Source organism: Hippocampus bargibanti, linkage group LG12 (genome assembly GCF_051943395.1).
Source record: "Hippocampus bargibanti isolate YZ-2025 linkage group LG12, ASM5194339v1, whole genome shotgun sequence".
NCBI classification, from domain to species: Eukaryota; Metazoa; Chordata; class Actinopteri; order Syngnathiformes; family Syngnathidae; genus Hippocampus; species Hippocampus bargibanti.
The window spans coordinates 20,734,467-20,756,786 of record NC_142745.1 but is presented as its reverse complement, the minus strand read 5'-3'; the positions used below and the strand labels follow the sequence as shown (position 1 = coordinate 20,756,786).

At 43.5% G+C, this 22,320-nt stretch overlaps 1 protein-coding gene across 5 annotated transcripts in view; it reads left to right on the top strand.

The window, feature by feature from the left end:
* eogt (EGF domain specific O-linked N-acetylglucosamine transferase) overlaps nt 1–19,648 on the top strand; it is a 28,759-nt gene extending 9,111 nt beyond the window's left edge. For 4 of the 5 annotated variants that reach the window (XM_089009462.1, XM_089009461.1, XM_089009460.1 and 1 more), the window contains exons 5-16: nt 1,755–1,849; nt 1,922–2,026; nt 3,000–3,106; nt 3,289–3,392; nt 10,521–10,613; nt 10,910–10,981; nt 11,917–12,003; nt 13,698–13,766; nt 13,896–13,957; nt 14,052–14,171; nt 18,592–18,694; nt 19,337–19,648. In XM_089009462.1, the coding sequence (XP_088865588.1) occupies nt 1,755–1,849; nt 1,922–2,026; nt 3,000–3,106; nt 3,289–3,392; nt 10,521–10,613; nt 10,910–10,981; nt 11,917–12,003; nt 13,698–13,766; nt 13,896–13,957; nt 14,052–14,171; nt 18,592–18,694; nt 19,337–19,483 (1,164 nt within the window). In that variant the 3' untranslated portion in view covers nt 19,484–19,648. Of the gene's footprint in view, nt 1–1,754; nt 1,850–1,921; nt 2,027–2,999; nt 3,107–3,288; nt 3,393–10,520; nt 10,614–10,909; nt 10,982–11,916; nt 12,004–13,697; nt 13,767–13,895; nt 13,958–14,051; nt 14,172–18,591; nt 18,695–19,336 lie in introns of those variants that run through there. The other variant, XR_016116578.1, reaches the window with a different exon arrangement.
* The last annotated feature ends 2,672 nt before the right edge of the window (nt 19,649–22,320 follow it).

Sequence of the window (22,320 nt, the reverse complement as noted above, 5' to 3'; positions counted from 1 at the left end):
TATGGAAAAGTCTGGAGTCCGGTAATGGAGCCCCTGGCTGCAGTTCAATAGCGCAGTCATACAGTCGGTGGGGTGGCAGGGATTGGCGTTGTCATGAACACCTCCCGCAGGTCGTGGTAGCACTGCGGCACGCCCTTGAGGCAGATGGCCTCGGGCGGGCCACCGCGGGAGGGGTCTCGCCCTGCCGTCGCCGACCGCAGGCAGTTGGCGTAGCAGTAGGGGCTCCAGCCCTGAATGGTGGGGCCCTCCCAGGAAATGGACGGGTCATGGGTATTGAGCCAAGGGAGACCCAATACCAACAGCGCGTTCCGGGAGGGCATAACTAAAAATTGTCGGTGCTCCAGGTGATTGCCCACTACCCTGAGTTTAAGCGGGGCCGTGATGTGGGTGACTCTAGCTAACAGGTGGCCGTCAAGATCGACGATCTCCTTAGGGGGAAGGAGATCAAACAGTTGACAGCCCAACGAGTCAGCCAGCTGGGAATCGATGATACACCCGTCGGCCCCCGAGTCCACTAGCGCCCGCACGGTTTGGTTCACCGTCCAGCTCCAACCGCGTAACGGGGACCGTGGACTTGGCCTCCAGAGGTCGCCGTGGTCGCCGTTTCGACGTGGGTTTGCAGGGGCAGGAGGTCTTAGGCTGGGGGTCTTGGGTGCGACGGGGTTGGTGCGGTCGTTCCCTCCCCCTATCAGCATGGGTTTGTGGGATCCCTCCAGGCGCCGCATGCGCTCGCTGCCGGGTGTGGTCGTCCTGGGCCGGCTTCGCGGCTCGTTGGGCCGCCGGCCGCTCTGCTCCCTTTGCCGCTCCCGAAGACGGTGATCCACGCCGATGACTATGTCGACCAGGTCGTCGAAGGTAGTGCCAGCGTCGCAGGTAGCCAACTCGTCCTTGAGATCGGCGTTCAAACCGCGACGAAACACCCCCCTCAACGCTCAGTCGGTGTAGCCGCTACCAGCGGCCTGGATGCGGAAGGAATTCTCCGACGGAGACGGTAATGTGCGATCGGCATATATAGTCAGAAGGCACAATCAGTGAATGTCAAACAGCTGTGGGACCCCAGGTTAGTGATGATGGGAGGGGCCGTCTCCAGGGAGCAGCGGAGGAGGTGACGGGCGGGGCACGCCCAGGACGGCGACGAGATGTGACACTTTTATTAAAGTGTCCTTGAGAATTTTGAAAGGCGCTTAGAAATAAAATGTATTATTATTATTATTATTAGTAGTAGTAGTAGTAGTATTAGTATTATTCGTGTTAGTAGAAAAGCCGAAAGGAAAAGTAATAGTAGTAGTATTTGTATTATTATTAGTACAGTAAGACCTCAGCTTACGAATTTAATTGGTTCCCAAACAGAGTGTGTAAGCCAAAAAGTGTGTATCACCCAAAAAAAAATTCCATTCCATTCCAAAAAACATTGATAGTTCAAAAGCAGAGTGTAAACTGGAAGGTTAAAATATCCCATCAATCAGGCTCCACAAACAACCCGCACAAGCCATCTATACACTTCATGCAAAAGGCTAGGGGGACATAAGTCTTCTTGTGCCTGACCCAAGCCCGGATAAATACAGAGGATTTTGTCAGGAAGGGAATCCGACGTAAAAGCTTGGCCAAAACAAACATGCCAATGAAACCTCTGAAGATGGAGGTCACTGATTCGCTGTGGCGACCCCTTGAAGGGAAAAGTCGAAAGGAAAAGAAGAAGACCTGAACCACGGTGTCAATTTGGATGAAGAAAAACAAGTGACTTTTGTCCGCAGGGCGACTCTTCTTTGAGATGCACGAGCCACGCAAGATTCTGTCAAGCTACCGGCCTCTACCTGGACTTGCGGAAACCGCGCAGGGGTCACGAAAGGTCAAGATGATAACTTTTTGTTTTTTCATGGCCGAGACAAATCCGGCAACCTGATGCATGTTTTTGCCGCAGGTATCGGGAGGACTTTGTTCAAAGTGGTGAGATCGGCGGCTGTTGCCAACTCGACAAGCGAGCGCTCGCTGCAGCGAGACAGCACAAGAGCCCCTTGCAGTCTTGGTGAGTGAGTCGGTCGCTCCAAAATCTCTTGCCACTTGTCCAAATCAACGGCCGCCGTTGCCTTTCTCGCTAGTGATGGGAATTGTTTTCAGAGAGCCAAACAAATTATTCATGTAAAAATACACTATATGAAATATTTTTATTTATATGGCCTGATTTATATGTGCACAGATAGCATCCACTAACTTTCACTTTCCCTGTGGTTACTCTGGTCTGATCATCAGCTGTCACTAATTTGCTTTTCATATTAATAATGCTATCATACCAACTAGTAAAAAAAATATCATAATTTAAGCATAACAGCATAACTCCATTTTCTGGAGGAAGGAATTTCCGTTTGACAGAATTGCTTATGAGAGAAGACTTATGACAGTCTAGCTAGCTATCAAGCTAGCTGCCGAGCTATATATTTGCTATCTATTAGCTGGATGGCTAGCTATCTAACTAGCTATCATTTATCTATCTAGCTGGCTAGGTAGCTATCTATTAGCGACTGTATGTATTAGCTAGCGAGCTAGCTTCCCATCTATTTGAGTTATTTTGGGGTTGAGTGAACACTAGCGCGTGTGGCTGCCGCTGCTCACTCACATAAAACTGATGCTGTGACTGTAAAGTGACCTTAACAGTATTAAAATGCCCTTAGAAATCATTTTTTAATTATTATTTGTCCACCTGTCTATCCTAACGTCCCCCCTGCCCCCTTCTCCTCACTGCTGCATGTCTCTGTAATTCTCTCCTCCCTCCTCTACCACGGATATCGACCAATCACGTGCGGCTTTAACCGAAGACTGGGGGCGGGAATAGAGGACAAAAAAAGTCAGCTCCCATTTCCGGCTCCTTGTTAGGAACAGGCTCTCTTCGTTCACTTCAGAGATCCGGCTCTAAGAACCGGCTCGTTCGCGAACGACACATCACTACAAAGTGCTACTGCCGGGCAAAACAAGTGGCCATGGAAACGCTGTGGTTTTCGCAGGTACGCCGAGCTACAAAACTACACCCAGCTGGACTTTGATCCCTTTGGCTCCAAATCCTGCGATGTGGTCATGGAGAAACCCACCGTTTTCATGAAACTGGACGCCGGTAAGCCCGCCAGACCGCCGCCGCTCGCCTCAGTCTGAGTCCTCCCGCTCATTCAAACATTTTTTTTCATCCTTTGGTCTTCGCGGGCGTCGCTTGCTTGTCGTTTGCTTGTCTCCCGCCGTCGAGCAGTTAGTGGCGGCATGGCAAAAAAAATTATCCTGGCCGTGTTTTTTTTTCGCCAGGGGTGAACATGTACCACCATTTCTGTGACTTTGTCAACCTGTACATCTCCCAACACCTCAACAACTCCTTCAGCTCAGACATCAACATCGTCATGTGGGACACGGTGGGTACCTGCTCAACCCCCTCGATTTCAAGTTGACCGCCGCCACGTAACCGCCAACATCGTTGGGGGGTGGGGGATGCGGGGTGGCGTTCATTTTTAGTTTGCTGTCAAAGTCAGCTTCATTGTCAAGTATGCTAATATGCATGACACACAGATGAAATTACTGTCCTCTCGGACCCAGCGTGCAAGGCACTTATAATGAGTTGAACAAACATAATAAACACAAAAATGCCAATTTGCCGGGAGAGAGAGAAGCCGCTGCCTGTTCACGCGCCGCCGTCTTGGGGCATAAAAAGCGCTGTGTGTGCACTGGGCGATCTTAAAGAACAAATCTGTTCCATCCCGGGACATTTTTTCCACAGGGATGAGAATTTTCCGCCGATCCGCAGATTTCTGACTTTTTCAGACCAAAAATGACCAGATAAAACTAAATATGTATTCTCGCTTTTTCACTGTTCATTTCCTGTTTCGGCTTGTGATGGCGGAGAGCGTAATTTTGATTGGATGATCTTGACTTAGTTGCCGTTGATGTCGAAACAGGTAAACACCCCCAAGCGGGGGAACAAGCGGTAAAAAAGTAAAAAATCACGTTTATTCGCCTTTGTGGAGAGAACAGGTTCTAATTTGATAGATTCTAATTTGCAATAAAACAATAGCATTGATGAAACAGTCGAATCTCAATGGCACTATGACAAGCCCCATGCTAACGTCAGCATCAATATACTTCTGCGAGAGACAGCAGAAAGCAAGCGTGCAAGCTAATGAGCCGTGTGCAAGCCAGCTAGCAGTAGCCTTGCATATGTACACGGCAAGTTGACTTTTATTTTGATAGTTTGGCTGGATTTTTACCTATCATAAGGAACAGAAAACTATTCATATTAATGGTGATTATTATCACAAAGTTATTTTAAATAATACATTCTGACATTTTGTTGAAATCATATTTATAGACACATAACAGTATTTATGCGTGTGTGTCCCTTTTTTTAAAAGACTTTTTTCTCATTTGTCAATCTCATTCCTGGCGTTAGAATCTAAGTGCTGGCACAAGCACCACTATCATATACAGTGAGACCTCAACTTACGAATGCCTTATAATACGAACTTTTCATCATACGAACGTCAAATTTATGAAAATTAAGCCTTATAATACGTACTGTTTTCATAATACAAACCCACCACGGCCGGGCCGTCAAGCACACGACCTTCGGATCTGGCGAAAGTGATCTTCGGCAGAAGTACGACAGAACAGTGCGGCGCTACTTTCCATACCCCTTCTCATTGAATGCACACGTCGATCGCCTACTTGGAGCTTTTTGCTCATAATTTGACTATTATAGGACCGGAAAATAAACACCACAGGCTCGTGTTCAGCCTCAGTTCAAATGTGGTGCGTTACTATGAATAAATTGAAGAAACTACCAGCCGTACCCGTCTACTCTGCTCTGTTTATTTGTCATCCAAGACTTGGGGTGCGTTCAGGTTCGAGAATAGTGCACGATTTCTTAAGACTCTAGGCTGTTTGGAAAGCATTGTCTAACTGAATGAGCGGTGACAAACACCAACGTTTTTGTGTTGCTACACTTGAACGCACCCCTCTGTCAAGTTGCGATAGAAGTGATTGTGATTGGCTAAACGGTAGAGTCATGTGTCATGGTAAGCCAATCAGAGCTAGTTTTTTCACACACTGGAACAGGGTGTCAATAGTCACGCTAAATTGTCACGTGCGAGTTGACAGTTCGGGCGTGGCCTACGTTCGCGACACTTCATTTCATTGTCGTTCTGCAATTTCATTTCATTTCAACGAGTCACTGTCACCTCACCAGTGACATGATTACGACGGAAGTGCATCGCTACGTCTTGTGCTCCAAAAGTTTGCTTGTGCTCCAAGTGTTTGCTTTGCACGAGGTGATTGTTAGACGCGACTGTGCCATTTTATTCGCCCCGCCCGCCTTCTTTTGTCGCGGTTTATTCCGCGTCCGTGGAATCATCGGACTCAAGCCTTTTGTTGTCATAAAATCTCTGATGACATCGAGGAGCTTGTTGCTGACCATAATGAGGTCATCAACACAGAGAATTTGATTTGCCTTCAAGAGGACAAGCAGAAGCAGGCCATTCAACAGTTGATGTGCAGGCTTTTATTGAACAGTTCCGTTCAGAAAAGGCTATGAGAATCATCAACATGATGAATGATAATGTGATGCCTCAGTTTCGTAAGACCTTACAAGTCAGAAAGCAACAGGTGTCAATTGCCATCAATGACCATCACAAATGTAAATAAAGTGACTTTATTATACAGTGCAGTGTATTTCTTTCATTACAATACAATAGCACGTTTATTATATATAGGATAAGGTAGGTTGTGTGTAGTTTTAAGGCTTATTTAGTTGAAAAGTATATTTAATGGAAACCCGGGAAGGGATTATTCCCATTTTAATGGTTTCCTATGGGAATTTTTTTCTCGAGATACACACTTTTCGCCTTACACACTCTGTCTGGGAACCAATTAAGTTCGTAAGTTGAGGTCTCACTGTACTGTGCTTGAGCTCCCCGTAGTGTAAATATTTGCGTTTTGCGATATAAACATTAAAACGTGTTTGCGGCAGATGACTCGATTGTACAACCGAGTTTTGCTGTATAATAATAATAATAATAATAATAATAATAATAATACAAAATAGAATACAATAAATAAAGTACAATTATAAATAGAAACGAGTGAGAATTACACAGAAAATGCTATTTTAAATAGGTGGGTTTGAGATGGGACTTGAAGGTAGGAAGAGAATCGATTTTACAAATGTTGAGAGGAAGTGAGTTTCACAAGATGTAGTGTAACCTGACAGTTAGCTGGAGATAATGGCGCATTAGACACAGGCAGATAGTACAAACTACTCAAGCGACGTTGTGTACGATGGTGAAAATGTTAGAAAAGAAGGATAAAGATCGAGCGAGGGAAATTGACAAGAGTGCTGGGATCAAAAACTGTTTTAGATGGAACTCATGACAGAAAGTTAGCGGACACCAGGGCAGACAACTATGAAAAGTTGCCTGCCCAGCTATAAAGTTGTCTGCCCCATTTTTCACAACTTTCACAACTTTTCACAACTTGAAACACAATAAGACGACTATCGATGCGAAGGTTTCTTCAGCCGTCATCTGATTCTGATTATCAATCCTTAATGCTTTGCAACAATGTTTTTTTGTGATTAGTCGTCTTATTTCGTCTGTGTAAGCTCTCAGTCGTACAGGAGTGGTCCATCGATGCGAAGGTTTCTTCAGCCGTCATCTGTACAAAAGTGAAGGTTTCGGACGTTTCGCCTCCTATCCAAGAGGCTTCGTCAGCGAACTAAAGTCTGACTGGTCGTATCGGCCCCATTTGGGCGACTGTGCCATTTTATTCGCCCCGCCCGCCTTCTTTTGTCGCGTTTTATTCCGCGTCCGTGGAATCATCGGACTCGAGCCTTTTGTTGTCATAAAATCTCTGATGACATCGAGGAGCTTGTTGCTGACCATAATGAGGTCATCAACACAGAGAATTTGATTTGCCTTCAAGAGGACAAGCAGAAGCAGGCCATTCAACAGTTGATGTGCAGGCTCTTATTGAACAGTTCCGTTCAGAAAAGGCTATGAGAATCATCAACATGATGAATGATAATGTGATGCCTCAGTTTCGTAAGACCTTACAAGTCAGAAAGCAACAGGTGTCAATTGCCATCAATGACCATCACAAATGTAAATAAAGTGACTTTATTATACAGTGCAGTGTATTTCTTTCATTACAATACAATAGCACGTTTATTATATATAGGATAAGGTATCGGCCCCATTTGGGGCCGATACGACCAGTCAGACTTTAGTTCGCTGACGAAGCCTCTTGGATAGGAGGCGAAACGTCCGAAACCTTCACTTTTGTACAGATGACGGCTGAAGAAACCTTCGCATCGATGGACCCCATTTGGGGCCGATACGACCTGTCAGACTTTAGTTCGCTGACGAAGCCTCTTGGATAGGAGGCGAAACGTCCGAAACCTTCACTTTTGTACAGATGACGGCTGAAGAAACCTTCGCATCGATGGACCCCATTTGGGGCCGATACGACCAGTCAGACTTTAGTTCGCTGACGAAGCCTCTTGGATAGGAGGCGAAACGTCCGAAACCTTCACTTTTGTACAGATGACGGCTGAAGAAACCTTCGCATCGATGGACCCCATTTGGGGCCGATACGACCAGTCAGACTTTAGTTCGCTGACGAAGCCTCTTGGATAGGAGGCGAAACGTCCGAAACCTTCACTTTTGTACAGATGACGGCTGAAGAAACCTTCGCATCGATGGACCCCATTTGGGGCCGATACGACCAGTCAGACTTTAGTTCGCTGACGAAGCCTCTTGGATAGGAGGCGAAACGTCCGAAACCTTCACTTTTGTACAGATGACGGCTGAAGAAACCTTCGCATCGATGGACCACTCCTGTACGACTGAGAGCTTACACCGACGAAATAAGACGACTAATCACAAAAAAACATTGTTGCAAAGCATTAAGGATTGATAATCAGAATATATAACAGAACAACACTTTAAAATTAAGTAAGTGATGTACCACAAATGCTCCCTTGCTTAATTTATGGTAAATATCCCTCTCTGATTATTTTGCTCCAGTTGTCGTTTGTCCATACACTGTTCGGAATGTTGAACAATGCAATGTTTGCATTGCATCGTCTGCAACAATAGTAAGAATAATAATAATGTGAACTCCTCTTTCCACAATGCTTTTAATGTATGTTTACTTTTTGTAGCATCATACATTTTGTTAGCTTCTTTTGAATCTTTCTTCTGGGGCTGAGGTTTTGTCTTGATTCCTAGCCACTTATCCATTATTCTTGTGTTCTCTGTGCGTCTACTTTGGAAAGTGATATGCAAATGAACCCGGAAGCACAAAGTTATTCGATGCGGGCTTGTGATTGGCTGCCGTGTATGCAAATTGCCAAACGAACCGAAATTCCCAAATTTCCAAACCGAACGAAGATTTCGAAATCGGAATAAAGCACATGTTTGATTTGGAAAAAATCTTTCTTTATTTTTTTTCTTTCTGTAAAACGTACGCCCGACGTAAAAGTTGGAACGCCCTCGGCGTCCGGGCAGACGTTATTTCAGACACTGTGTACACTTATTTTTTTTGCTCTTTCAAGCATTTAATAATAATAATAATAAATTTCATTTATAAGCACCTTTCAAAACTGTCAAGGTCACTTTACAGTCACATGTTTTTTCTGCGGGTGAGCAGCGGCAGCCAGACGCGGCAGCGTTCACTCAACCCGAAAGTAACACGAGCTAGCTAACTGAACAAAAAGCATAGTGTCACATTTAGCTCATTTAGTTATGTATAAAGTTGACTGTTATTGTCTACGAAAATGACTATTATTATAGTAGCCATCAATGTACAATTTATTGCTAACTAGCTATGAGCTAGCCTGACCTTTATATCCTTGATCCTATGATACTATATTATGTTTACATTGACAACATAATGATGTATAAATATCGTAGAATGAAAATTCCTTCAGAAGTGTGGCAAATGGTGAAACTCTTACATAAACTTGAACAAATGCAATATTTGAAGCACGGCAAAAAAGGAAACTGATATAACAATTTTGCCATACAGGTAGCCCACCAAACAAGGGACTTTATTTTCATAAATACAGTTAAATTTCAGTAAAGAAATTAATGTTTTTTGTGTTTATTAAATATAGAATCAACTTTAAAATTCTTTATACATTTAAAGGACAACCAACATCACTTTTTTGTTTCCTAACTGACATCAGAAAAACGTGTTATAGCATCTAAAATACCCAAAACACGCAGGCTGATATTTTTAGTCAATTGCAAAACACCAACAAAAATGACTTAAAGTGTCCAAAATCTGCAAAAAAAAATGATCCTGGAAGTAGCCAGTTTCAGAAGGTCCCGCCCCCTTCTTCATGGCGTCCCCCCAAGACGTCTTGCCTTGCTGGAGAATCAAAACAATGGCTTCAGATTCTGAGAATATGCTTTCTTGTTACTCATCCAGTTATGAATATGATTCAAATAGTTCTGAAGAGGAAAGCATACATGTTTGAAATCGATTAAATAATTTATTCTGTGCCATTTTGAGGCAATAGCGGGGGAAATGTATCACCAAAAAAGAGGCAGATGAGGGCGACAAAGCTCCACAGGCTGATAAATTCCTTACATGTAGCTTTGTCGCACTCATCTACCTGTTTTTGGTGCAACACGACATTTTCAGACCAAACAAGTACAGCAAAATGCATTAACGTGATGGAAGGACTGCTACAATGTGTTTTTTTTTCGTTCAGGGGCGTTTCTTCAGTGACATAGGGTAAGGACTCGTCACCAACTCAAAAACAAGACTTCCGGAATATTCAGCATGAGTCTTAAACCGTAAAATATAGCTATATGCGTTGGAATCTTTGTAAAATACGCTCAGTAGAAGTCATTTGAAGCCATTTTACAAATTATGGACACAACTTGTCCGGAGACGTTAGTTGTCCTTTAAAGCTATCCATAACCTCTCCCCTCCTTACCTATCTGACCTTCTTCAAATTTATATTCCTCTCGTTCCCTCAGATCCTCTTCCTCCCTCCACCTCTGTATGCCCACCCTGCCCGTCTCAACACGATGGGGGACATGGCTTTCAGCTGCTCTGCCCCCAAACTCTGGACCTCACTTCCTCCCAACATTCGTAACATCGATTCTCTTCCCACATTCAAATCCCATCTCAAAACCCACCTATTTAAAAATTCATTTTCTGTGTAGCTCTTTCTCTTGTTTCTATTTATAACTATTTTATTTATTGTATTCTATTTGTGGTTGTACTTTATTTATTATAGTACCTATGCTTGTCTGTGACTGTAAAGTGTCCTTGAGAGCTTTGAAAGGCGCTTCAAATGAAATGTATTATTATTATTAAATTCCTAACATCGCTGTGGCCCCCAGACCCCTGGCTTTTTTTCAGACTTTTTTCTCATTTGTCATTCTCATCCCCGTTTCCAAATTCAGATTGGCCACTGGTGCAAGGTGTGAATGTTGACATCGGCATTTAGAACGATTGCTGTGTTCATTTTACAACAGAGCTTTGCCGAATATGGAGATTTGTTTAGCGAAACGTGGAAGGCCTTCTCACAAACGGATGTCATTCACCTCAAGACCTTTGATTCCAAGCGGGTAAGTCACGACTGCCTCTCTTCCCGACTCCCAAGCTCGCCGAACACTGGGAGCAATCCCGAGTTTGATGTATGTCAGAATCAGAATCATCTTTATTGCCGAATATGTAGAACACACAAGGAATTTGTTTCCGGTCGAACACGCCGCACTACGATCATCATCAAAAAATTGCAAAGAGGCACTATACAGTTCCATTTTGGCTACTGTTCAAAGAGTTAATGGCTTGGGGGAAGACGCTGTTTAAATGTCTGCCACCATTTGCATCCGTCCTGTGAGTTAATTTGGTGCTTTGCTAGGTATGCTTCAAAGACGCCTTCTTCTCCCTACTCCCGAGAATGAGATACGGCCTCTTTTACAACACGCCGCTTGTAAGTCTACCGGCAAACGTACCGTCTTGGCTTCCGAATAGTGGCTTAAAGGACAACCGACACCGCCGGAAAAGTTGCGTCCATAATTTGTAAAATCACTTCGAATGACTTCAACTGAGCGCATTTTACAAAGATTCCACCGCATATAGCTATATTTTACGTTTTAAGACTCGCGCTGAATATTCATGATGTCTTGTTTTCAAGTTGATGACGATGCCCTAAGTGACGTCACGGAGGGAACGCCCCTGACAGAGAAAGCGACCCACAATGCATTTTCGGTACTTTTTTTTCATCTGAAAACACTGTTGATTGCGAAATTAGAAGGAAAACTACATAAATAACGCGATGGTGAATCGTTGTGTGTTGCAGCCAATTAAGGTATCACGCATAAAGAAGGTGTAAGTTGACACAAATTCCCAGCGGACAAATCAGCCCATTTCCAACGGAGCTTGTGCGCCATCTTGTACATTTTCTGGGCGCTACATTGGAGTCCAGAAGGCTCGAATTGATACAGAAGGACTTCTTTAATCGATTGCAAACATTTATGCTTTCCTCTTCAGGACTCTTTGAATCCTATTCATAACTGAATGACTAACAAGAAAGCATCTTCTCCGAATCTGAAGTCTCTGAAGCTTGTTTTGATTCTGGAGCAAGGCAGTGTGTCACCCTTATTAACGTCACTAACAAGGGGGCGGGACTTTCTGAATCTGCCCAGTTTCAAGTTCATTCATGGCAGTTTTGGGACAATTTAAGTCATTTTTGCTGGTGTTTTGCATTTGACTACAAATATCAGCCTGCCTGTTTGGGTATTTGAGATGCTATAAAACGTTTTTGTGATGTCAGTTCGGAAACCAAAAAATGGTGTCGATTGTCCTTTAACGATGCGCACGGTGGAGCAAAAAAAAGCGACGCGACTGACATGCGTTTGATGGCAGGTCTTGGGTTGCTCCAGCCAAGGGCTGTTTCGGGCATTCGCCCAACATGTCCTCCATCGTCTGAACGTACTGCAGCGCGGAGCCATGGTACGAGGCTCCGAACGTCCCAGCCCGTCTTGTTCCGTCGTCTTCAAAGAACCGAAGCGCATGGAGCACCCGGAAGCCTCTTGCACCCCAACGTGATCCCATTGTGCTCGGCGGGTCGTTGAACGAGCACTTGACTCAGCTCTCCTGCGTATATCTGCGCTTGCCTATATTAGATGCCATTCTGGTTCCAGAAAAAAAACAATTTGGAATACAGTTTACGAACCCCTTGGCTTACGAAGGTTTTGGTTTACAAACGTTAAGTTTATGAACATTTTACCTTGGCATACGAACTATTTTTCGGGATACACACGGAGCGCCACAATGAGTGATGTGTCGTTTGAGAACAAGCCCGTTCTCCTAACAAGAAAATTGCAGCCGACTGTTTTTGTCCTCTATTCCCCACCCCCATTCTTCGGTTAAAGCCACGTGATTGGTCAGGAACGCAGCAGTGACGGGGTGGGAGTTACAGGGAGTTACATTTTCTTTTTTGGAGAATGGCCTCACTCAGTGAGGCCATTCTCCAAAAAAGAAAATGCCAGCCGACTTTTTTTTTGTCCTCTGTTCCCCGCCACCAACCCCAACCCCAGTGGTTGCACCTAAAAGCTAGCAACCACTCATTTGACGACAATGAGGTTAAAATCTTAGCGAAAGAACATAGATGGTTTGAAAGGGGGGTTAAAGAAGCGATTCTTATAAAACAACAAAATCCTTCATTAAACCGGTCTGGTGGGGTGAGGTTCAATTTGGATCGTTCATACAATAGCCTGCTTAGGCAACACAGGTTAGGCAACATTCGTAATGCTGATGAGGCGATACCGGTGGGAGTGGGACAAATAGGCCAGTCGTTAGTCAGGAATGTAGGAACAATCAGTGGGGCCACAGGGAGTGGTCCTCTGCTCCCCCCAACCTGAGAGTAGGGACCTATCATAGCTGTGTCCGGCGCCGCCATGGCTGGACATTAGGGATATATAAATAGGGCCGATACGACCAGTCAGACTTTAGCTCGCTGACGAAGCCTCTTGGATAGGAGGCGAAACGTCCGAAACCTTCAAATTTGTACAGATGACGGCTGAAGAAACCTTCTCATCGATGGACCATCACAAAGGTAAATAAAACGACTTTATTATATAGTACAGTTTATTTCTTCAATTATAATACCATAACACATTTATTATACATAAAATAAGGTATATTTTGTCTAGTTCTAAGGCTTGGAAAATTATGAAGTAGAACATTTTGTGTAGTTTTAAAGGACAACCGACACCTCCAGACAAGTTGTGTCCATAATTTGTAAAATCACTTCAAGTGACTTCTACTGAGCGTATTTTACAAAGATTCCCCCGCATATAGCTGTATTTTACATTTTAAGACATTTTAAGTGTTTTGCATTTGACTAAATGTATATTTTAGATGCTCTAAAACGTTTTTGTGATGTCAGTCAGGAAACAAAAAAACGGTGGCGGTTGTCCTTTAAGGCTTAGAAAATGATGTTTTATGGGGACCTAGGAACAGATTGTTGTCATTTTAATGGTTTCCTATGGAAAAATAAATTTTGGGATACACACTTTTCACCCCACACAACCTGTCTGGGGAACCAATTAAGTTCGTAAGCCAAGTTATCACTGTATTGGCAATATTTCACCCCCATTTGACGTTTCTTGTTCTCATCCTGGAACCGAACGCCATGTCTTTAGGCTGGACGTGTTCGTGTCACCCTGCTGGCACGCAGCACCGAATACCGAAGAATTCTAAACCAGAAGGAGGTGGGTCCAGCTCATTCCACCTAGTCTTCTTTCTCTGAGACCAAGCCAAGATCAAAGCCGGCGAGGTCGACTTTCCTCGTTTCCTTCTTAGTGGGACCAATGGCTGTTTTTTTCCCTCCCCTGTTGCAGCTGGTAAACGCCCTACAAACGGAAACGCGGCTGGAGGTCACCGTGATCGACTACAAGTACAAGTTAGTGAGAGACTGAGTGTGCTTTTTTGGCCACTGCCACTCAACGCTGATGGCGTTCCACCGGCTTCCTGTCCCCCCTCCCCACCCCCGGCAGTCAGGTTCCATTCCCGGAGCAACTGAGGATCACTCACAACTCAGACGTCTTCATCGGGATGCACGGGGCGGGACTTACGCATCTCCTCTTCCTCCCCGACTGGGCTGTGGTCTTCGAGCTGTAAGTCAGGGGTGGGCAAACTTTTTGACTCGTGGGCCACAATGGGTTCTAAAATTTAACAGAGGGGCTGGGCAAGCACCATATGGAGCAGAGCTGCTCACACTTTTTCAGCATACGAGCTACTTACAAAAACTACCAAGTCAAAATGATCTACCCACGACAAAAATGCAAAACATAATTATTTTCAAATGGTTTAAGGATTCTTTGTATGTACAATGTATGTTGATGTATCTTGCATAACTGAATAAGCCAATATTGCACAATACACATAATAACTACATATACATAACATAATAAATAACATTTTTTTGTAATTACCTGAGTTTACTTTGATGACTTGCACTGAATTGAATCAGCCAGGGATGCATAGTTCGGACAGTAGCTGCTGACAGCCAGCCTCAAGCACATTTCCAGATGTTCATCATTCATGGTGGAACGGGATTTGGACTTAATGATCTTCATGTAGGAAAAGGCTGACTCACATAAATAAGTGGAGCCGAATAATGCAGCCAAGGAGGTAGCACATTTCCTCAAGTTGGGGTACTTTTACTGTGTAAGTTACAGAACTGTCCAAGTCTCTGAACAAGGAGTCAGCTGCTTCCACGAATGCTTATTTTACCATCTCTCCGTCTTGGAAGGACTTATTGTTTTTAACGATGGCGTGACTCACCCGGAAAGATGCTTCGGTGGCGACTTTCGCTTTTGAAGTATGTTGAGTGAAAAATGACTGCTGTCCGGACAAATGGGATTTTAGTTCGTCCACCGTTCTCTTTCTCAGCTTTTCGGCGGGAAGTCAATGTCGTATTTTCCATTAACAGTCCGAAAATGCCGCTCCACATTTTCCCATTCCGTATGAAAGTAATATGTTTTGCCCCCTTACTTGGTCCCGCTTTCTCACTCATTTTGATCACCATATGTTTTAGCAAGGGCTTAAAATCTGAGGTAATTCGCTGACTAGCTTGTAAATTTTGCTGCGTTTAGCGCCGTTGTTTACGCATGCACGGCGACCTAAAGGTAAAAATTCAGTTGTCATCTGAATGGTTGCCCTGTATGTCAATCAAGTGACGGGACGTTTGATAGGCTGACAAATGTTTTTTTTTACTGTCACGCTGCGATCAACCAGTACTACCTCCGCGATCGACCAGTAGATCGCGATTGACCAGTAGATCGCGATCGACCAGTAGATCGCGATCGACGTAATGAGCACCCATGATCTGGAGGGAGTTTTTGGGCCGGAGATACTAAAAGCATCCGACACTTCCGGACAAGTTGTGTCCATAATATTTAAAATCACTTGAAATGACTTCTACTCAGTGTATTTTACAAAGATTCCACCGCATACAGCTACATTTTACGTTTTAAGACTTGCGCTGAATATTCAGGAAGTCTTTTTTTTTTTCGAGTTGATGACAATCCCCTACGTGACATCACATTTGGAATGCCCCCTGACCGAGAAAGCGACACAAAATGCATTTTAGGTACTTTTTTCGTGTGAAAACACAGTGTTGGTCCGTGTTAATGGCGAAATTAGAAGGAAAACACATAAATAACCCGATGGTGAATCGTTGCGTGTTGCACCAAGACGACTATTTGGATTGGATTGGATTTACCTTTATTTGTCTCGCAGTGGAGAAATTTACATTTCACAGCAGCAAAGTGATGAAAGGAATGAAAGTAGAAAAACAAAATAAATGGACTGCTGGAAAGGCATGGATACTAGTTAACACAAATTCCCAGCAGACAAATTAGCCCATTTCCAATGGAGCTTGGGCGCCATCTTGTGCATTTTCTGGGCGCTACATTGGTGTCCAGTCGCCTCAAAATGAGACGGAAGGACTTCTTTAATCGATTGCAAATATTTATGCTTTCATCTTCAGAACTATTTGAATCATATTCATAACTGGATGAGTAACAAGAAAGCATCTTCTCCTTATCTGATGCCATTGTTTTGATTCTCAAGCAAGGCAAGACGTCCTGGCGCTACGTCACAAACAAGGGGGCGGGACCTTCTGAAACTGAAACTTTGTTTTTCAGTGAGAGCCACAACACGCGAGTGCGCGCGCACACACATGCACACAGACGCACGCGCGGCCACTTTTCAACAAAATGTCAGAATGTATTATTTATAATACGGGATAGATGGAGGACATTGATTCGCTGTGGCCACCCCTGAAGGGAAAAGCCGAAAGGAAAAGAAGAAGTATTATTTAAAATAACTTTGATAGTACTCACCTTTAACATGAATGGTTTTCTGTTCCTCATGATTGGTGAAAATGCAGCCAAACGATGGGAATGAAAGTCAACTTGCCGGCTCCATACCCGAAGTTACTGCTAGCTATAGTCTGCACGCGGCTCATTAGCTTCCACATTTGCTTTCTGCTGTCTCGCAGAAGTATACTGATGCTAACGTTAGCAAAGAGCTTGTTGAAATGCCACTGTCATTCGACTGTTTCATCGATGGTATTGTTTCATAGCAAATTAGAATCAGAACATTTTCTCTCCACAAAGGCGAATCCATCTGTACACTTGATGCAATTCAAGCTGAAGTCTACTTTGTTTTACTCGTCGGGCTCATTCAAAGGGGCGTTTACCTGTTTCAACTGACGGCCAGTGTCATCCAATCAAAATTGCGCTTTCCGCCAACTGCAGCTCCAACAGAAAATGCGAGAATATGAGAATATTAGATTTATCGGCGAGCCATATGCAAGCCATATGCAATCATCAAAAGAGCCATATATGGCTCGTGAGACATAGGTTCCCGACCCCTGGTCTAGAGTTAAGATTGAATTTTGAAGAACCCAAATAATGACAAATAAAATGAGCCAAAAATAGGGGGATATGACTCTTTATGGTGGCAAAGGCAAATGTTGCTAATATATTGTGCTCCAACTTTCGGGTTATTTACGTGTATTTTATATCACTTGCTGTATTTAAAGGACAATGGACGCCTCCGGACAAGTTGTGTCCATAATTTGTAAAATCACTTCAAATGACTTCTACTGAGCGTATTTTACAAAGATGCCACCGCATATAGCTATATTTTACGTTTTAAGACTCGCACTGAATATTCAGGAAGTCTTGTTTTTGAGTTGGTAACGATTCCTGACGTGGCGTCACGTCAGGGACGCACCTGACCGAGAAAGCGACACACAATGCATTTTGGGTACTTTGTTTGGTCTGAAAACTTCATGTTGATCCGTGTTGATGGCGAAATTAGAAGGAAAACACATAAAAACGCGATGGTGAATCGTTGTGTGTTGCACCAAGACTACTATTTGATACTAGTTGACACAAATTTCCAGCAGACAAATCAGCCCATTTCCAACGGAGCTTGGTCGCCATCTTGTGCATTTTCTCGGACGCTACTTTGGAGTCCTGACGGCTCGAATTGATACGGGAGGACTTCTTCAATCGATTGCAAACATTTATGCTTTCCTCTTCAGAACTATTTGAATCATATTCATAACTGGATGAGTAACAAGAAAGCATCTTCTCCGAATCTGAAGCCATTGTATTGATTCTAGTGCGAGGCAAGACGTCCTGGCGTGACGTCACAAACAAGGGGGCGGGACCTTTTGAAACTCGGCATCTCCGGGGTCATTTTGAAGTAGTTTTGGGACACTTGAAGTCATTTTTATTTGTGTTTTGCACTTGACTAAAAATATCAGCCTGCGTGTTTTGGGTATTTTAGATGCTATAAAACATTTTTCTGATGTCAGTTAGGAAACCAAAAAATGGTGTCGGTTGTCCTTTAAATGTACTGATCTCAATTCATGGTTAGGGTTCCTGTTATATTATAAATTATGACAGTCTAACTTGGTATCTAATTAGCTACCTAGCTATCTATTCGCTATCTATTAGCTCTAGTCTAGTTACTATCTATTAGCTTTCTATTCGCTGTCTAGCTTGCTGACTGGCTCACTAGCTATCTAGCTTGCTATCTAATAGCTATATAGCTAGCGAACTACAGTAAAGTCTCATTATATCGATATCGGATATATCGATAGTCCCGGTTATATCGATACTATTTCTATGCACGCACGGAGAAGATTACATGCAAACAGGGTCGGATATATCGATAGTCCCGGTTATATTGATATTTTTTCGGACTCCCTTGAATATCGATATAACGAGACTTTACTGTATCTAATAGCTGTTTAGCTGGCTGGCTAGCTCTCTAGCTAGCATTCTATTCGATATCCAACTTTCTAACTGGCTAGCTAGCTATCAATTAGCTCGCTAGCTAGCTTAATTATTATCTATTTAAGTTACTTCTGGGTTGCGTGAATGCTAGCGCGTGTGGCTGCTGCTGCTCACCCACAGAAAAACATGTGACTGTAAAGTGACCTTGATAGTTTTGAAAGGCACGTATAAATGACATGTATTATTATTATTATTATTATTGTTGTGTGCCACCCAGGTATAATTGCCACGATGAGGGTTGCTATCGAGATTTGGCGCGGCTGCGGGGTGTTCGCTATATGACTTGGCAGAGAGAGGATAAAGTGTTCCCCCAGGACAAGGTAAGGGAAGGAGAACTACCCCCCTCCCCCGATGCCAGATGTTTGCACGACTGCGGCATAACTTGGGCTTGACACCGGCATAGTTTTCAAGCGATTAAGCAGATCAAACGGGACCCTTTGCTGTTCCGCCATGGCCATGTTGCAATGTCTAAAATTCATGACAAAAAGTTAGTGGACACCCGGGAAGACAACTCTGAAAAGTTGCCTGCCCGGCCATAAAGTTGCCTGCCTGATTTTTCAGTGTAGTCCGAAGCAGGCTCCTGATTGGCTGCCGGTGCCGAGTATGCAAATTGACAAACAAACGTTTGTTTGGCCTGATTGGCTGGCGGTGCCGAGTATGCAAATTAACAAATGAACGTTCGTTTTGCAATTTGCATACTCGGCACCGGCAGCCAATCAGAAGCCTATTTTGGATTAAAACCTGACTGAAATGTGTACTTGAGAGTTTTGAAAGCTGGTTAGAAAGAAGAGTCCACATGGCCTCGAGTGGTTTGTGCGTACCTTTTGCTTTATTGAATAAAACAAACGTTTGATTTGACAAAAAAAAAAAACTTGTTTTTTTTTCTTGAAGAAGTTTTAGGTCATCCACGTTCCTTCGAGTTGTCGTAGTCATGGAAAGATGCTCCCCCCTGTTTTACCCAGGGTCACCACCCGACTCTGGGAGATCATCCCAAATTCACCAACTACTCATTTGACGTGGAGGAATTTCTGCGCCTGGTGCTGGAGGCGGTGCGTCACGTCACCCGTCATCCCAAATGGCAGCATTGGAGGTTGCGCGACGAGTTCTAGAATCCTCGCTCGGCTGGAGACACCACAAGAAAAAGCTAACGTATTTGGTGGTGGGGGTGGGGTGTCGCACGCACACAAAATTCAGGGATAAGAATTTTCCGCCGATCATCGGATTTCCGACTTTTTCAGACCAAATTGACCGGATAAAACTAAATATGTATTCTCGCTTTTTTGCTGTTCATTTCCCGTTTCGGCTTGTGTTGGCGGAAATTTTGATTGCATGATATTGACGCCAGTTGGCGGAAAGCATAATTTTGATTGGATGATCTTGATTTAGGTGCCGTTGATGTCAAAACAGGTAAACGCCCCCTTTTGAATAAGCGGACGAGTAAAAAAAAATCTGGTGTTATATCGGACGGAACGCAAGGAGACAACTTGTGGCAGGCCGAAGGATTCACCTTTGCGGAGAGAACAGGTTCTAATTTGATAGATTCTATAATTTGCCATGAAACAATACCATTGATGAAACAGTTGAATGTCAATGGCACTCTGACAAGCCCCATGCTAACGTTAGCATCAATATACTACTGTGAGAGGCAGCAGAAAGCAAGCGTGCAAGCTAATGAGCAGTGTGCAGGCTAGCGAGCAGTAACCTTGCGTGTGTACCTGGCAAATTGACTTTTATTTTGATAATTTGGCTGGATTTTTACCAAGGAACAGAAAACCAGTCATATTAATGGTGTGTCTTTTCCCTTGGGCCTTTCCCTTCAAGGGGTCGCCACAGCGAATCAGTGTCCTCCATATTCAAAGGTTTGATTTGCATGTTTGTTTTGGCCAAGCTTTTGTCGGATGCCCTTCCTGACACAACCCTGTGTATTTATCCGGGCTTGGGACCGGCACAAGAAGACACTGGCTTGTGTCCCCTTGTGGCTACACAACAAGCAAGTCTATGAACTTAGTAAAAATGAAGATACTCAGTAAAAGGGAACTAAAGTCACGTGAAAACGTATACGGACAGATTGATGCACTTAATCAATGCATTTTATGTTAGTCGTTAATTCTCTAGTATTTTGTCAATTACTTCAGTAAAATTGCATCTTACAATGTGGTTTTCTTTTGTTTTTTTTTTTAATATTATAGGGACAGTTTTGCTATGTTCAATGATCCACGTAAATGGCGTTAACAGCACAGGAGTACTCACTAAATCAATGTACGCCTAACTAGGTACATTTTTTAGTTGTGTCCATAATTTGTATAATGGCTTCAAATGACTTATTACGTTACGTATTTTACAAAGATTCCACCGCATATAGCTATATTTTACGTTTTAAGACTCGTGTTGAATATTCGGGAAGTCTTTCAGGAAGTGTTTTGAGTTGGTGACGAGTCCGTACGTGACGTCACTAAAGGACCGCTCTTGACCGTAAAAAAGACGCATCATATTCCTTCCATCACGTCAATGTATTTTGCTGTACTTGCTTGTTCTGGGGACCTCGTGTTGCACCCAAAAGCCGCCAGTAGGCCAGAAGAGGGCGTCCAAGCGCCATATAAGGAATTTATCAGTCTGTGGAATCGGGGGTGGCCACTGGAGGTCGCCATTTTGTGCCTCATTTTTTTGGGTGAGAGATTTCCCCCCCGATGTTGCCTCAAAATGGCACAAATAAATTATTTAATCGATTGCATGCTTTCCTCTTCAGAACTATTTGAATCATATTCATAACTGGATGTGTAACAAGAAAGCATATTCTCCGAATATGAAGCCATTGTTTTGATTCACAAGCAATCCAAGACGTCTTGGCGTGACGTCACGTACTGGGGGCGGGACTTTCTGAAAATGCCCAATTCGCAGCTCAATTTTTTGCAGATTTTGGACACTTTAATAAACACCAAATAAAATCACTGTCGCTGAGAAGAAGGAGATAATTGAAAAACACGAACGATGTGTGCGTTTGTGTGATTTAGTGGCCGAGCACGGCTATGCTAAGTCAACCATTGCTCCCATTCTCCGGAACAGAGAAGCCATCAAAGGTGCGTCTGTTGCAAAAGGTGTTTCCGTGCTCTCAAAGCGACGGTCTCGGGCAATCGAAGAAGTTGAAAAACTTCAGTTAATTTGGATTCACGAAAAGCAGCTATCCGGCGACAGCGTGAGTAAAGCTATTTTAGGCGAGAAAGCACGGCTAATTCACGCCGATATCGCCATGCGCCAACCTGGAAGTTTGCCGCTTATTGAGGATTTTAAAGCCAGTAACGGATGGTTCGAGAACATCTGAGGGCGAGGAGGAGAAGGCAATCTTGGCAAAGTGGAATGATGTGCAGGCTTTTACCGAACAGTTCCATCCAGAAAAGACTGGCTATGACAATCATCAACATGATGAACGATAATGTGATGCATCAGCTTCGTAAGACCTTACAAGTCAGAAAGCAACAGGTGTCAATTAAGAGGTTTTTAATTAGCAAAAATGATGAGGAGTCTCCAAAGAAAAAAGAAGAGAAGCCACACCAGAGGTTAAGTTACAAACAGTCCTTTTGAAAGGTGACTGTCCTTCCATAAGCCATCAACGACCATCAAAAAGGTAAATACAACTTTATTTTACAGCACAGTTTATTTATTTAATTACAGCCCTCATGTAATGTGCCTCTCTTTGTGACTTTATGATACAATGCAGTTTATTTATTTCATTACAATACAATAGCACATTTATTATACATAGAATAAGGTATGTTGTGTGTAGTTTTAAGGATTATTTAGTTAAAAACTATATTTTATGGAAACCCGGGAACGGATTATTCCCATTCTAATGGTTACCTATGGGAATTTTTTTTGGAGATACACACTTTTCGCCTTACACACTCTGTCTGGGAACCAATTAAGTTCCTAAGTTGAGGTCTCACTGTAT